General features: G+C 48.0%; 1 protein-coding gene across 2 annotated transcripts in view; it reads left to right on the forward strand.

Annotated features, from left to right (window-relative positions):
• LOC136582121 (inositol-trisphosphate 3-kinase B-like) overlaps window positions 1–17,044 on the forward strand; it is a 92,339-nt gene that overhangs the window by 72,369 nt on the left and 2,926 nt on the right. For both annotated transcript variants that reach the window (XM_066582932.1, XM_066582933.1), the window contains exons 4-7: window positions 416–629; window positions 1,788–1,992; window positions 4,135–4,236; window positions 5,337–5,408. In XM_066582932.1, the coding sequence (XP_066439029.1) occupies window positions 416–629; window positions 1,788–1,992; window positions 4,135–4,236; window positions 5,337–5,408 (593 nt within the window). The remainder of the gene's footprint in view (window positions 1–415; window positions 630–1,787; window positions 1,993–4,134; window positions 4,237–5,336; window positions 5,409–17,044) is intronic.

The following is a 17,044-nucleotide window of genomic DNA, read 5'->3' on the forward strand; positions in this document are numbered from 1 at the left end:
AACCGCGGAGATCAGTGTGCCTGTTACTATACAGCCTGGGCAGCCGAAGGGACTTGACAGGTTACCTTTAACTATTTGCTCTTAAAGATTGCACAGCCTTTCATGTTGATTATATATGTTAAAGGTAAAATTAAATTTAAAGGGAACCCTTGGACTGAGATTTCTGGGTTTCACAGATGAACTTGACCGTGCCGACTTGTGATCCTTTAGTCTTGGCAGTTAAAAGCTGTTGAAGTTTCTATAAATCAATATTCTTTTCAAGAGTCAGGGTGGAGGTGAGCCAAGTGTCAAGTGCGCTATAACAAAAGTAGTCGTTGAGCTCACTACTTCATTAGAGAAATATTTAGGACAGATTGGTAAACATGAACTAACCCTGAAGTTCATTCCATATTAATTCCTCTATTCACTCTTCAAGGTAACTTCAAAGCAAGTGAGCGAGGCCACATCCTTAAGAAATTTAGTGCTGTAGAGAATGCATGCCTTGTGGCTCTTATGGAAGATGTACTCCGGCCATATGTTCCTACCTACTATGGACTAGTGGAGAGAGATGAGCAGACTTATATAAAGATGGAAGACTTACTCATGGGCCTTGAAGCACCCAGCATCATGGACTGCAAAATTGGAATTCGGTAGGACGTTTTCATCCGCCTGATCTTTTTTTCTTTGTATGGATGGTAAAGCTATAGAAAGTGAGGCCTTGGAAAAGTTGCCATTTTCAAGCTGCATTTAGACAGCATTAATGGCTCTATGTTTACTCTTCCACTCCTGGGGTTCCATTGGAATAGCCAAACATTTAATTAGACAAACGGAGACCAACAGCTTAGACTTTGAACTCCATCATTTTTGGAGGGCCAATAGCAAAGATGACTACACTATTCTGTCCTCCAAAAATGAGGGAAATGAACAGAAACCAGGTCAAACCAGGTCAAACGGAGACCAAAGTTTGCACCTTTGCATTATGTTTGCCTAATTAAAGTCAAAGGTTAAGGGCACTTTAATTGGGACAACCTGTCGGGTACACATGCCCAACAGGCTGTCCCAGCGATGCGATGATCGGTCTTGTGCTACAACATAAGTGAAAGGAGGTGGAGCAGGACGGGAATTATTCTGGGCCACTGACTTCCATTCACAGTAAACAGGCACCTGTTCATAGATGAATGAGTGAACAACGAAAGATAAAAGAAAGAATTATCGTTCATCATTCATTTGGTACATAGATTTAGACAATCCTTCAGATTCTCACTGGATGCAGGAATCTGAACGATTCATCAGCCCGTGTAAAAGGACCATTAACTTGGGGTTCCATTTGAATACGGTCTTCGACTATTAAAATGAAACCCCAGGGCAGAAAGGGTGAATGTAGATATTAACACTGTATTATCCCAGCCTTAGATACATTTTTTCATAGGCAAAATACGTATACCACCACATAGTACCTAAATACTGTAATACTACTTTACATTGTCTACATAATACGGCATATATAACCTAAATAATACTGTCACGTAGTGCCAAAGTAATATCATGTACAGCCCATACAATACCACCAAACAGGACTCAGATAATACTTATGTCTTTCGACTCCATTTTTTTTCCCTTGGATCCTGTCTTTAGGGCTCCCCTAGGAAATTGGAGCCCTGTTCAATTGCCCAATTTGCCACCCATTAAAACCAGCCCAGTCTGTATGAGTAGTAACCTTCGATTTCATTATATAGCATTGATAGAATGAGTTGGAGCCTAACTAATGCTAAAGTCCTTCTTGGACCTTTAAAACTGTCTTACTATAGGACATACTTAGAAGATGAGTTGGCTAAGGCCCTCCTGAAACCAACACCACGCAAAGACATGTACAACAAAATGGTGGCCCTGGACCCTGAAGCTCCCACACCGGAGGAACGTAAGCAGCAAGCTGTTACGAAACCTCGGTACATGCAGTGGAGGGAGAGTGTGAGCTCCACGGCATTGCTGGGATTCCGCATTGAGGGTGTTACGGTGAGTCACAGTTAGATCATAATATATGATGGTTTCCATGAACCTGCAACATGCAGAAGAATAATCAGAATACCAAGACTTAGGAGAAAAGACTAAATACCCTAAAGGCACTTGACCTTCCAGTCACACAGTATTGACAGCACTTTCCGTTTCACTAAACTCTTAACAAAACTTTACCTTCCTAGCAAAAACAACAAAAAAAAGCTAATTATGTAATTTCCTGCAGTGTCATTCTTACCTCCAGCCACAATAGTACATTCATGTACAGCATGTGTAGAAACAGTTAAAGGAATTGTCCATGAAAATGGCTTTTCCCATATCCACAGTCATTTCACAATCTGCTATCTCCGGCAGTCCCATTAAAATGAATGGAGCGGTAGTATATACTTGTCACCCTTGCTCTGTTCATTCAGGGATGTTTGGAACCTCAGTTCTAATGATCATTGGGAGTCCCAGTAATTGAACTCACTCACTGATCTGATACTTATGCCCTATGCTGTGGATAGGGAATATTTTATTTTTGTTGGGCAACCCCTTTAATTTTATCAATATAGTATTGCATGTAAAAACCTTCTCTGAAGTTACCTGCCAGTGTTTAATGGGTTGTATAAAATTTGCATAAAAATTGCTGCATTCATGCAGAAACAGCACCACTCCTTAACTATAGGTTGCATTGGTACTATTGTATCTTGTTTCCACCACAAGTATGGGTGGAGACAAGGGTAAGGCTTCTTGACAGCCAGGTTACGGCACCAGTCCCTGATTGGCTGCACAGCTTGCTCCCATCCTCTGCCTCGCTCTCCCTTCTCCGCTCACGGCTTGCTCCTGTCGTTGGGCTCTCGGGTCCTGCCCTTCACCACCCCGATCTCCCTTTTCCGTTCACGGCTCACTCCCATCCTTGGCCTCTCAGGTCTTGCCACTCATTACCCCGGTCTCCCTTCTCCACTCACGGCTCGCTCCCATCCTCTGCCTCTCAGGGTCCTGCCACTCACCACCCCTGGTCTCCCTTCTCCGCTCACGGCTTGTTCCCATCCTCGGCCTCTCGGGTCCTGCCACTCATCACCCTGGTGTCCCTTCTCCGCTCACGGCTCGCTCCCGTCGGCGGGGTCTCGGGTCCTGCCACTCCCCCCCCCTAAACCCCCCGGTGTTCCTTCTCCGCTCACGGCTCACTCGTCCTCCTACTGCGCCCATGAAGCGGGGGATGCTCTCTCCATGACTGGATGGAGGGCCGCAGCCCTGGTAAGAGCTTGGCTGTGGAGGGGAGATGATGTTGGACGGGCGGCAAGCTCCTAGCAGCGTGGGGAATACATTTTGCCTGGGATGGAGGGTTAGGGTTAGCTTCAGCGTAAGGCTTAGATTATTAGCTGTATATGCTTCCATATTACAGCTAATAATGTAAGCTTAACACTGAAACTAACCATAACCCTCCATCCAAGGCAAACCTCACTACACACTCTGCTAGGACCTTGCTCCAGGCAGCCAATCAGTAGCTTGTGGGTGTACACTGGCCGGATACAGCCCATCACTAGGTCTCTACCCATACTTGTGGTGGAGCCGAGACACAATTGTACCGGTTGCATCTGGTATAGAAGTTCGCATGAATGGATCTAAACTGCAATACCACACATAGCATGTGCACAAGGGTGGTGCCATTTCTAGAAGAAGGCACTCATTTTTTTTTTTAATCTCATACAACCCCTAAAAGTACCAAGCTGAAGCTGCCCTGTTCTTCTCTACCAGTGTTGAAGGTGTTTTTGCAGTGGAACCTCTCCAAAAGGCCACCCAGTTTCCACTGGCTAATTTTCGATTCCATCATATATTATGCATACTGGTCATCTTTTTTAAGAGGACCATTTCTCCTCAGAAGACCACCAGTTTTCAATGCAATTTCGAATGGTCATCTCAGAAGAGGGTTCACTGTATAAGATATGGATAAAAATGGCTTGCAGAAACCACCCTACGTCTTGGCCATAGGCTTTATCTGGTATTGTACTTCACTTAAATGGGACTAAGCTGCAATAACAAACAGCCCGTACACAGAGTGGTGCCAGTTCTGGAGGAAAGGACTCATTATTTCTAACCTCATCCAACCCATAAAAGTGATAAGCTGAAGGTGTCCCCCTTTTTTTTTTTTTTTTACAGGTTGAGGCTGGGCCCGTTAAGAAAAACTTCAAGAAAATGAAGAGCAGAGATAAGATAATGGAAACCTTTATTCTTTTTACCAAGGGACGGAAGGATATCCTGGTATGAGACAACATTTCTACTTTCGGTTATGTCCTAAGGGATCCCAAAGGCTTTACTTATATTATGTTTACCCTGTTCTGCAGCCCTTGCTGGGAGTTAGATGTCTACACAGCTGTAGAATTTGAAGCTTGTAGTTACCAGGGGGCCTGTTACTTTACTTCAGTTCCTTCCTATAGACCTTTGGCTGCACCTATTACTATCACCTGTCATGCAGCATTGTGCCTACAACCCTTGCTATTCTTGTAGTGACCTGAAAGTCATTGCTTCACATTATGGCGCATGTAGGGAATGCAACCAGACTTGTCTTGCCTCCTGAGAGGTGTGCGCCATAGTGGAGGAATCACATCTGAAAGACGGCAGCAACAATAGTTATCTATTCTAGAGCTTATTCTAGCATGGTCTAAACACATTAATATATAGTAGTATGTACACCACCACAGCAATGAAGAACTCTGAACCAGGTCTACAACCAACACTGAGGGGATATCAGCGCAAGTTGTATTATAGACAGGCAACAGCTTAGATATGTGAAACTTAAAGCCTGCAGGACGAATCCAGACGACCATATCATCTTATATGGCCCGCGAGGTCTGGACGAAGAAAGACAGGCTATCCACTTTTCCTGGAAGACATAGCCAGTATTTGGCAGAGGGGGCGATGCTAGCACAGGAAGTGGGTGCCATCTTGGACTCTAAGCTGTGGCGCGCACCTCCGCACCGCTCTGTTCAGCAGCTCACAGGTGGTGGCACAGCTCTGCCACCCTACCCAGGCACCTTCCAAAGTAGATAGCTTGGTGTTAAAGAGATGGAAGAAGCCAGCTATTATTTAACCTGGTCCTAAAGGACATCTGGTTTTGTGCCGGATCGGTAACAGAACCGCTGAACGGAGGTTACAGTGCAGATGCGAACCTACATTTATACAGTCTTTTGAAGGCAAGCATAATGCCCTTTGTGAAAATGAGTTTGACACCACAGGCTTAGAAATAAATGCAAGGCAAGTGTATTCATGTGTTAGTTGGCAACCTAATAGAGTTGGTGTTTGTGCCCATGCAGCAGTGTCATCTTGTGTTGTAAAACGGGATATACATGATTTTTTTTCAGGCTGCTTACCTGGAGCGGTTGGAGAATATGCAGGCTACACTTCAAAACTCTGAGTTCTTCCGCAAGCATGAGGTTAGTAATGTGGGAGACAATGGAACGTACAGGATTAAGTAATACGGTGCTGCTCCGAGGCACACAAAGTGCCATGTGCCCCAGACCTTCAACAGAGGTAGTAGGTTTGGCGCCACATTGATGGATTTACAAATCCACAACAGTGTATGCGTAGAACAAATCCACCGCACTCAGGACTTGACGCTTAAAGTTGAGTCAAGCAGTTCAGGGTGATGACTTGGCCTCCAATTTCCAAAGATTTGTGTCTGATGGAGCATCTCTAGGATGTGCTGGAAAAACAAGTCCAATCCTTAGAGGCCTCACCTCACAAATTACTTAGTAGGGTTGTTTTTCCCATGATGTTTTTTTCCCCCCTGTCATCTACAAAGTCCCACCACGATTCTTCTGAATCAGATATCTCTGGTGGTCTAATCGAAATGAATGGAGCAGTTGTGCGCACATGGCCACAGCTGCCATATACTGGGATGAGTCGTGGTGGGACTTCCTGAGACCACCTCTTTAGCCACTAAATACTGCAGGACATAAGTTTACATACGGGCCGCAGTGTGGAACTTAACACAACAGAAGTGAGACTGTGCCATCCCGGAGCGCGAGCCAGCCGTCCTCGTGATGCAACAGCAGTGATCTTTGAGAACAATCAATCCCCGCTGTTAACCCCCGACATGACACAATCAAGGTACATCGTGGCATGTAAAGCAGAGAGAGCGCACTTCATCTGTGATGTCTTCAGCCCTCGGCAATGTAATCCACTGGTATCCTGGCCTGCTATGGCCTATGATCGCTATTGTAAGTGATATGGCATTGCAGTACAGGAGTATTGCAATGCATTATCATAGCTTTTATGGTTCAATTCCTCTACAGGGACATAAAAAATAAAAAACTGTAAAAAACAAAAAACAAAAAAAAACGCCCCCCCCCCCCCTTATTGTGCACTTTCCTGTTTGTATAAAATGAATGCCACATCTTTGGTATCCTCCTATCCGTGATGACCTGTACAATAAATTGAACGCACTGTTTACCCTGCACAGCAAAAAATAGTAGAAAGAACACCTAAAAGATAGAGAAATACAAGTGAGTACAACGAGGAAAAAAAAAAAAACATTTCAAAAATAAGGATTTTTATTTGGCACAAGTGGAAAAACTTAAAAAAAAGATATAATAATTTTGGGATCTTCGAAATCATACCGACCCACAGAAGAAATGTTTCAGGTCATTTATCCTGTATGATTATGCTGTTGGAAAAAGAAATGGCAGAATTGTGATTTTTCTCCCTGCCCTCTGAAAACAAATTAATAAACGTTTTACAATACATTATGTGTACTCAAAAAGGGTACCAATAAAAACAAGCCCTCATACGGCGAGTCAACGTAAAAAAAAAATTATGGCTTTTGAGAAGTGGAGATGAAAATCCGCCAAAAATCTTTGCGTCCTTATGGCCAAAATAGGCCATGTCCTTAAGGGGTTAAAGGATCTGCTGCCAAAGAATTTACATCAGGACCCCTTTAGAGGTCTTATGGAGTCGATGTTAGAGCTGTCCTGGAGGCACAAGTGAAAACTACTAGAGATGAGCGAACACCAAAATGCTCGGGTGCTCGTTACTCGGGACGAAATTATCGCGATGCTCGAGGGTTCGTTTCGAGTAACGAACCCCATTGAAGTCAATGGGCGACCCGAGCATTTTTGTATTTCGCCGATGCTCGCTAAGGTTTTCATGTGTGAAAATCTGGGCAATTCAAGAAAGTGATGGGAACGACACAGCAACGGATAGGGCAGGCGAGGGGCTACATGTTGGGCTGCATCTCAAGTTCACAGGTCCCACTATTAAGCCACAATACCGGCAAGAGTGGGCCCCCCCCCCTCCCAACAACTTTTACTTCTGAAAAGCCCTCATTAGCATGGCATACCTTAGCTAAGCACCACACTACCTCCAACAAAGCACAATCACTGCCTGCATGACACTCCGCTGCCAGTTCTCCTGGGTTACATGCTGACCAACCCCCCCCCCCCCACAGCGCACACCAAAGTGTCCCTGCGCAGCCTTCAGCTGCCCTCATGCCACACCACCCTCATGTCTATTTATAAGTGCGTCTGCCATGACGAGGAATCGCAGGCACACACTGCAGAGGGTTGGCACGGCTAGGCAGCGACCCTCTTTAAAAGGGGCGGGGCGATAGCCCACAATGCTGTACAGAAGCAATGAGAAATAGAATCCTGTGCCACCGCCATCAGGAGCTGCACACGTGGGCATAGCAATGGGGAACCTATGTGCCACACACTATTCATTCTGTCAAGGTGTCTGCATGCCCCAGTCAGACCGCGGTTTTTAATTCATAGACACAGGCAGGTACAACTCCCTATTGTGAAGTCCCTGTGGACCGACAGCATGGGTGGCTCCCTGGAACCCACCGGCGGTACATAAAAATATCCCATTGCATTGCCCAACACAGCTGAGGTAGTAATGTCGTGCTTAATGCAGGTGGGCTTCGGCCCACACTGCATGCCCCAGTCTGACTGGGGTTCTTTAGATGTGGAAACAGATGTATTTATAATTCTCTGTGGACCCACAGCATGGGTGGGTGCCAGGAAGCCACCGGCGGTACATAAATATATCCCATTGCATTGCCCAACACAGCGGATGTAACGTCAGCTGTAATGCAGGTGGGCTAAAAATTCATTTGATTACACTGTAGGCGAGGGCCCACAAAAATTGCTGTATCAACAGTACTAATGTACATCCAAAAATTTGGCCATGGCCAACCAAGAGGGCACGTGAAACCCATTAATCGCTTTGGTTAATGTGGCTTAAGTGGTAACTAGGCCTGGAGGCAGCCCAGTTTAACGAAAAATTGGTTCAAGTTAAAGTTTCAACGCTTTTAAGAGCATTGAAACGTATAAAAATTGTTTAGAAAAATTATATGAGTGAGCCTTGTGGCCCTAAGAAAAATTGCCCGTTCGGCGTGATTACGTGAGGTTTCAGGAGGAGGAGCAGGAGGAGGAGGAGGAGGAGGAGGAATATTAGACACAGATTGATGAAGCAGAAATGTCCCCGTTTTGGATGGTGAGAGAGAACGATGCTTCCATCCGCGGGTGCAGCCTACGTATTGCTTACGTATCGCTGCTGTCCGCTGGTGGAGAAGAGAAGTCTGGGGAAATCCAGGCTTTGTTCATCTTTATGAGTGTAAGCCTGTCGGCACTGTCGGTTGACAGGCGGATACGCTTATCCGAGATGATTCCCCCAGCCACACTAAACACACTCTCTGACAAGACGCTAGCCGCAGGACAAGCAAGCACCTCCAGGGCATACAGCGCGAGTTCAGGCCACGTGTCCAGCTTCGACACCCAGTAGTTGTAGGTGGCAGAGGCGTCACGGAGGACGGTCGTGCGATCGGCTACGTACTCCCTCACCATCCTTTTACAGTGCTCCCGCCGACTCAGCCTTGACTGGGGAGCGGTGACACAGTCTTGCTGGGGAGCCATAAAGCTGGAAAAGGCCTTGGAGAATGTTCCCCTGCCTGCGCTGTACATGCCTGATCTCTGCGCCTCCCCTGCTACCTGGCCCTCGGAACTGCGCCTTCTGCCACTAGCGCTGTCGGATGGGAAGTTTACCATCAGTTTGTCCACCAGCGCCCTGTGGTATAGCATCATTCTCGAACCCCTTTCCTCTTCGGGAATGAGAGTGCAAAGGCTCTCCTTATACCGTGGATCGAGTAGTGTGTACACCCAGTAATCCGTAGTGGCCAGAATGCGTGTAACGCGAGGGTCACGGGAAAGGCATCCTAACATGAAGTCAGCCATGTGTGCCAGGGTACCTGTACGCAACACATGGCTGTCTTCACTAGGAAGATCACTTTCAGGATCCTCCTCCTCCTCCTCCTCCTCTTCCTCCTCCTCAGGCCATACACGCTGAAAGGATGACAGGCAAGCAGCATGGGTACCGTCAGCAGTGGGCCATGCTGTCTCTTCCCCCTCCTCCTCATCCTCCTCATGCTCCTCCTCCTCCTCCTCCTGAACACGCTGAGATATAGACAGGAGGGTGCTCTGACTATCCAGCGACATACTGTCTTCCCCCGGCTCTGTTTCCGAGCGCAAAGCGTCTGCCTTTATGCTTTGCAGGGAACTTCTCAAGATGCATAGCAGAGGAATGGTGACGCTAATGATTGCAGCATCGCCGCTCACCACCTGGGTAGACTCCTCAAATTTTCCAAGGACCTGGCAGATGGCTGCCAACCAGGCCCACTCTTCTGTAAATAATTGAGGAGGCTGACTCCCACTGCGCCGCGCAAGTTGGAGTTGGTATTTCACTATAGCTCTACGCTGCTCATAGAGTCTGGCCAACATGTGGAGCGTAGAGTTCCACTGTGTGGGCACGTCGCACAGCAGTCGGTGCACTGGCAGATTAAACCGATGTTGCAGGGTCCGCAGGGTGGCAGCGTGCGTGTGTGATTTGCGGAAATGTGCGCAGATCCGGCGCACCTTTCCGAGCAGGTATGACAAGTGGGGGTAGCTTTTCAGAAAGCGCTGAACCACCAAATTAAACACATGGGCCAGGCATGGCACGTGCGTGAGGCTGCCGAGCTGCAGAGCCGCCACCAGCTTACGGCCGTTGTCACACACGACCATGCCCGGTTGGAGGCTCAGCGGCGCAAGCCAGCGGTTGGTCTGCTCTGTCAGACCCTGCAGCAGTTCGTGGGCCATGTGCCTCTTCTCTCCTAAGCTGAGTAGTTTCAGCACGGCCTGCTGACGCTTGCCCACCGCTGTGCTGCCACGCCGCGTGACACCGACTGCTGGCGACGTGCTGCTGCTGACACATCTTGATTGCGAGACAGAGGTTGCGTAGGAGGAGGAGGAGGGTGGTTTAGTGGAGGAAGCATACACCCCCGCAAATACCACCACCGAGCTGGGGCACGCAATTCGGGGGGTGGGTAGGACGTGAGCGGTCCCAGGCTCTGACTCTGTCCCAGCCTCCACTAAATTCACCCAATGTGCCGTCAGGGAGATATAGTGGCCCTGCCCGCCTGTGCTTGTCCACGTGTCTGTTGTTAAGTGGACCTTGGCAGTAACCGCGTTGGTGAGGGCGCGTACAATGTTGCGGGAGACGTGGTCGTGCAGGCCTGGGACGGCACATCGGGAAAAGTAGTGGCGACTGGGAACCGAGTAGCGCGGGGCCGCCGCCGCCATCATGCTTTTGAAAGCCTCCGTTTCCACAAGCCTATACGGCAGCATCTCTAGGCTGATCAATTTTGCAATGTGCACGTTTAACGCTTGAGCGTGCGGGTGCGTGGCGTCGTACTTGCGCTTGCGCTCAAACTGTGGCGCTAGCGACATCTGGACGCTACGCTGAGAGACATTGCTGGATGGGGCCGAGGACAGCGGAGGTGAGGGTGTGGATGCAGGCCAGGAGACGGTAGTGCCTGTGTCCTCAGAGGGGGGTTGGATCTCAGTGGCAGGTTGGGGCACAGGGGGAGAGGCAGTGGTGCAAACCGGAGGCGGTGAACGGGCATCGTCCCACCTTGTGGGGTGCTTGGCCATCATATGCCTGCGCATGCTGTTGGTGGTGCCTCCCCAGCTGATCTTGGCGCGACAAGGGTTGCACACCACTGTTCGTCGGTCGTCAGGCGTCTCTGTGAAAAACTGCCACACCGTAGAGCACCTTGACCTGTGCAGGGTGGCATGGCGCGAGGGGGCCCTTTGGGAAACAGTTGGTGGATTATTCGGTCTGGCCCTGCCTCTACCCCTGGCCACCGCACTGGCTCGGCCTGTGCCCACACCCTGACTTGGGCCTCTGCGTCCTCGCCCGCGTCCTATAGGCCTACCCCTACCCCTCAGCATGGTGTATTACCAGTGATTTGATTTCCCAGGCAGGAAATAAATTGGCGCAAGCCTGCTGTTAAACGTAGCTGGCTGCGTATGATTTGTTTACTATCTCCACCCACCACACACGTACCCAGAACGCTGAGGACTGACAGAGGCAGGGCACATAGAATGTTTCCCTTTTTTTTAAAAAGAAAAGGCCCACTGACTATATTCAATCAGATAAGATATGTGTTGCACAGAAATGCAGTTATATGAAGTGCAGCACAGCGGTTACTTTTCCCAGGCAGGAAATAAATTGGCGCAAGACTGCAGGACAAATACAATTTTTCCCTTTTTTGGAAACGGAGGGCCCACTGACTATATTCAATCAATAATATATGTCTTCTGGCCCTGCCTACACAATTCTCTCCCTGTAGTATTACTGCAAGGCGCAATGCTCTGCAGACAGCCGATTTTGAAAAGAAAAAAATATGCAACACTGCTAACAGCAGCCTGCACAGTACTGCACACGGATAGATGTGGCCCTAAGAAGGACCGTTGGGGTTCTTGAAGCCTACACTCACTAACACTCTCCCTGCCTAACCACCACTTCTATCCCTGGACTATTACTGCAAGGCGCAATGCTCTGCAGACTCCCGATTTTGAAAAAAAAAAAATTTGTGCAACACTGCTAACAGCACCCTCCACAGTACTGCACTCGGATAGATGTGGCCCTGAGAAGGACCGTTGGGGTTCTTGAAGCCTACACTAACTCCTAACACTCTCCCTATAGCAGCTCCGGCACCAACAGCACTTTCCCTCAGCTAACTCACAAGACATCTGAGGCGAGCCGCGGGAGCGGCCGACTTTTATACTTGGGTGACATCTGATCTCCCCAGCCACTCACAGCAGTGTGGTGGTATAGGGCTTGAACGTCACAGGGGGAAGTTGTAATGCCTTCCCTGTCTTTCAATTGGCCAGAAAAGTGCGCTCAGAGAGGAAACTGAAAGTAACCGGAACACCGCGTGGTACTCGTTACGAGTAACGAGCATCCCGAACACCCTAATATTCGCACGAATATCAAGCTCGGACGAGTACGTTCGCTCATCTCTAGAAACTACACAATATTATGCATGTACTTGTAATATTATATTCCTTATTGGTGTCTGGCGGAGCAACTAGAGCAGTGATGGCGAACCTTTTACAGACTGAGTGCCCAAACTGCAACCCAAAACCCACTTATTTATCGCAAAGTGCCAACACGTCAGGGGCTGGGGCTTATCACAATGTATGAATTTACCATCATCGTTCTAAAAAGGACAGGGCCGCTTCAAAATAAATAGCGTGCAGATTTTGACTGCTTTTTGGATGCCGTAATGCTGCAGAATGTCCTCAGTGGAAAATACTGTGGAAAATTCTGCAGCATTTCCGCATCCAAAAAGCAGGCCCCCAGTGTAATCTGCACTCTGTCTATTTTGAAACAGCGCTGCCCATCTCCGCCATTTGTAAACATACCCCAGCAGTAATAGTGACACCCCCCCCCCCCCCAGCAATAATAGCGACTCCCTCCAGCAGCCCTAGCGGTAATAGTGACATCCCACAGCGGCCCCCCTTTAGTGACACCCCACAGTTGCCCCCAATAGTAATAGTAACACCCCACAACGGCCCCCAGTGTAAAAGTGACACCCCACAGCCGCCCCCAGTATAATAGTGACATCCCACAGTGGCCCCCAGTACTAATAGTGACACCCCACAGCAGCCCCCAGTATAATAGTGACATCCCACAGTGGGCCCCAGTACTAATAGTGACACCCCACAGCGGACCCCAGTACCAATAGTGACACTCCACAGCGGGCCTCCAGTAGTAATAGTGACACCCCACAGTGGCCTCCAGTATATTAGTGACACCCCACAGCGGCCCCCCAGTACAATAATGACATCCTATAGTGGACGCCTAGCCGCCCCCAGACCCACATACTCAACCTCCTCCTCGTGGAAGCTCCACTCCTCCCCTGTTCGGCGATGATCCTGGTGTACACTCTGACGTCAGTGTGCTGCCGGACGTCTCCTCTCCCTGCTCTCACGGAACCAAGTAGGAGACGTCAGGGGAGGAGGATTCAAGCTGCACACTGACATCACAGTGTGTGCTGGGATCAGTGCCTCTAGCAGCGCTACTGTGTGAATACCGGCAAGAGAGACGCGGCCCCTGACGGTATTCACTAACGTGGTGAGCGGGCGACGCGTGCCAGCAGGGATGGCTTTGCGTGCCGCCTCTGCCACGTCTGTGCCATAGGTTCGCCACCACTGAACTAGGCTATAAATTCCTTTCCTCTTTCGCTGGTTGGGGTGGATTCTAAACAAAATGCCTCCTCAGAGGAGTCCTAAAATGTGTTCAACCACTAAATCCTCCCTAAAAGAAAAAGACTGGATGCAGTATTTTGGTAAACCCAGTATATGGCCGTGTATAGTAATGACCATGTAATACCCTTATGATGATACATTTCCTTTACATCCATCCTGAACTCACCAGTTTGTGAGAAGTAATGCCAGATACTCCGCCTCGGCTGGGATGTAGGCAACATAGTCATATTAGGCTTCCTCTGGATTAGCTTTTCCTGCTCAGTATAATATTTTTATGAGCATGAAAGATTAATTTTTCAACAGATGAAACTTGTTCATTATTAAATACATTAGAGTTTCCCAGATCTCTGTTTGCAAGCATTCAATAAAGACTTTACTTTCAGAGGATGGAGATCTGTCCTGGTCATGTGATGGACATACATGTGCACAACGCCCTCTCTCTACACTTGGGTCCCCATCACATGACCAGGATGGAGCTCCACCCTCTGGAAGTAACCAAAAGGTTCACGCCATTAATAGATCTCTCGTATTTTCCATCCCACCAGACCTGCTTCTGATGTATTGCATACTAGTTTATTTTCAAACGGAGTGAATACCATAGTTGACGGCGTACTAAAATATTAAAAACCTGCACTGACGATACCCTCAAAAACGATCAGCAACTATGGCCACATGAAAAGATGTAATCCTTTCCAATCCTATTTCCCTCGGAAGGATGGAAGGCCGAGTGAATCAACCTTGAGTCGGCTACCTGAACAATGCGGGGATTGAACTCCCAACCAGGGCCGACCTGGGAGCTATGCATGGAAATCTGAATGTCGGTCAACCTTAATATACTCAGGGGTATTTTCAAGAAGGATAACAACATGAAACCGTGAAGGCATCCTTATTCACAGTGCATTTTAATGTTCTTATATTTAGTCCGGTGAACATCAGTAAGGAAGTGAATGCTTAAAAAAAAATAATAATTTAGACCAGATCGCCTTGGATCAAGATTTCTCTAAGGGCTGAGTCACACGTCAGTATTTTTCATCAGTATTTTGTAAGCCAAAGCAGGAGCGGGTGGGAAATACGGAAGAAATGCAACTTTTTCCACTCTTCTTCCTCTCTGTACGCTCCACTCCAGAGCGGTCAGGGAGGGTGAATATAAAGGCTGAATTATTTGTCAGCTATACCAAACACCACATTCACTATGTAAGGGCTCCTGTGCACTGCTATGTTGTAGATCCGTAATCAGTACCATATTACATACAGACCACTATGGCCCATACTGTACCTCCTTGTGCAGAATGTGCAGAGGCTTTTCCAGCAGATTCATGCAAAACCCAAGAGAGAAAAACTTCTGCCATAGTATGGAGGTATTCTCTCCTAGAAGTGATACAGACACAGTACTGAAAGGGAAGGTATTATCAGAAAACGACGTACTTTTTTATGAAAGATGGGGCACATTAATGATGTTGCACAAGACGTCCGTCATAAAGTGCAGGTTGTTTTGGTGAACATCAGTTTAGACTAATTTACTTTCGACTTGCACCAAAAAGAACAGAAGTTACGCATCTCACTCCACTTTTCAAAAATGCCCTGAAAGGAAGGAGGGAGGGGAGGGGGTTCGAGTGGGGTGATGTTTTTAGACAGAGTTAAGGCCGCTTTCATACTTGTGCTGGGGATTCCGCTTTCCTGCTCCGTTCGGGGATCAGTAAATGGGAATCCCCACGGCTGAACATACCCGTCTCTGGATGAAACTAAAAACCAGTGGGCTGGCCCCATGGACAAGAATAGGGGCTGCCCACTTGCTGCCCAGCTTTGGGATGGCAGTGACTTTTTTCAGGTATTTGCAGCTGGACCTGCGAAGGACCCTTCAGCTGGAAGTTTCAGCGCAGATGTGAAAACACCCTAAGGCTGCGGTCACACAGGGTGGAAATCCAGTGGAATGTCTGCAGCGGGACCGCACGGAAATTCCGCAAGATTTCCGCAGCAGAAAGGAAGCATCAAAACCCACGCCATGCCACGCAGGCTTTGTAGCAGCTTGTCCGCCTGTATTCCACCGCGGCTATCTCTCCCCATAGAGAGGCCGCAGTGAAAATGGTGATACAATTAACATGCCGTGGATTTGAATTCCGTGTGGTATGTCAATTTCAGTGCAGCTTGTCCGCAGTGGACAGCCTGCAGCCTGTGGATGAGATTTTTGCAAATCTCATCCACTTGTTGTTTACGCTCAGGTTTAAGATTGCTTGTGGAATTTTCGTGCGGACTTTCCGCCCCGTGTGATCCCAGCCTAAGAATTGTACATTTTTAAGAAGTTGCAAAATCTGTTGCAGTGTTACTCTAGTACCTGACTGGCAAACAAAGCAAGTCCAAATATTGGCAGTAACTCCTCGGCACACATTTAAAAATGCAACAAATCTATCAGAATTGGGCGAAAGGATAAATTTAACACATTTCAAAAATTGAAAAAGGAAAAAAGATTTGCCAGAGAAGTTGCATTAAAAAAAAATTCTCTGATGATGAATTTGCCTCAACGTGCCTGGATACTGAAGATAAACCCAACCAACCACCGCTAGCCCCATTGAAAAGATATGGAGAATACCACAGACTTCGGCCACAGCTATCACATGGGATCGGCGCTGCTGCCAGTCCCATTGAAAGCAGTGGTTTTTGGCAAACCCTGCAGTATGATTTTCGGGAAAGGGCTTGAAATATAAGCCCTTCCTTGAAAATCATCAATAAGTGGTAAATAAAAGTACTCACCTATTCGCCGCTCACACGCGTCCTCCGGCTGGCTCCACGACACTGCTATCCAGCACTTTGAGCAGGTGGGGATTTAAAAATCCCCGCCTCCTGAAAGGGCTGTGCTGGTTGGCTGAATGCTCAGCCAATTACAGATAGTGCTTAGCTAAGCACTATCTGTAATTGGTCAGTTAATATTATTTCAGCTGGCATAAAGCAGACACCCTGCTGCACTGTCTATACAGAACTGAAGTGTTTGCGTCCAATAAAGCCGGCCCAGGGCCGTTTAAAAATAAAATGTAAAGCTATAACAGAACACGTACTAAGGACGCCAGCACATAGCAGAGCTCTGACCGCAGCCGGCGACCCGGCATACCTGTATTTTCTCTTCTTCTTTACTGCGGATGGACTCAGTGAGCCACCTTCAGACATGCGCAGTACAGATTTTTAAAAAAGTTTACTTTTCCCCCACTGTCGCTAGGCGATGGTGCAAAATCCGTGACCTGTCCGCAATGTTAATTGCGGATGGGCCATGGGTCAGACAGCTTCTATTAACTGCAATGGAAGCCGGCTGCGTGGAATCCGCGCAAAAACGGAGCAGGCTGCGATTTTTCCTCCACTTGCGGAAACCGCAGTTGGTTTCTGCGAGTGAGCAGGAAGAATCAATTTCCCATAGCATGCTATGGACGGTATTTGACGCGAATCTGTGGTGCGGATTCTGCATCAAAGATCCGCCCGTGTGCAGGCGGCCTATC

Source organism: Eleutherodactylus coqui, chromosome 11, assembly GCF_035609145.1.
Source record: "Eleutherodactylus coqui strain aEleCoq1 chromosome 11, aEleCoq1.hap1, whole genome shotgun sequence".
Lineage (NCBI taxonomy): Eukaryota > Metazoa > Chordata > Amphibia > Anura > Eleutherodactylidae > Eleutherodactylus > Eleutherodactylus coqui.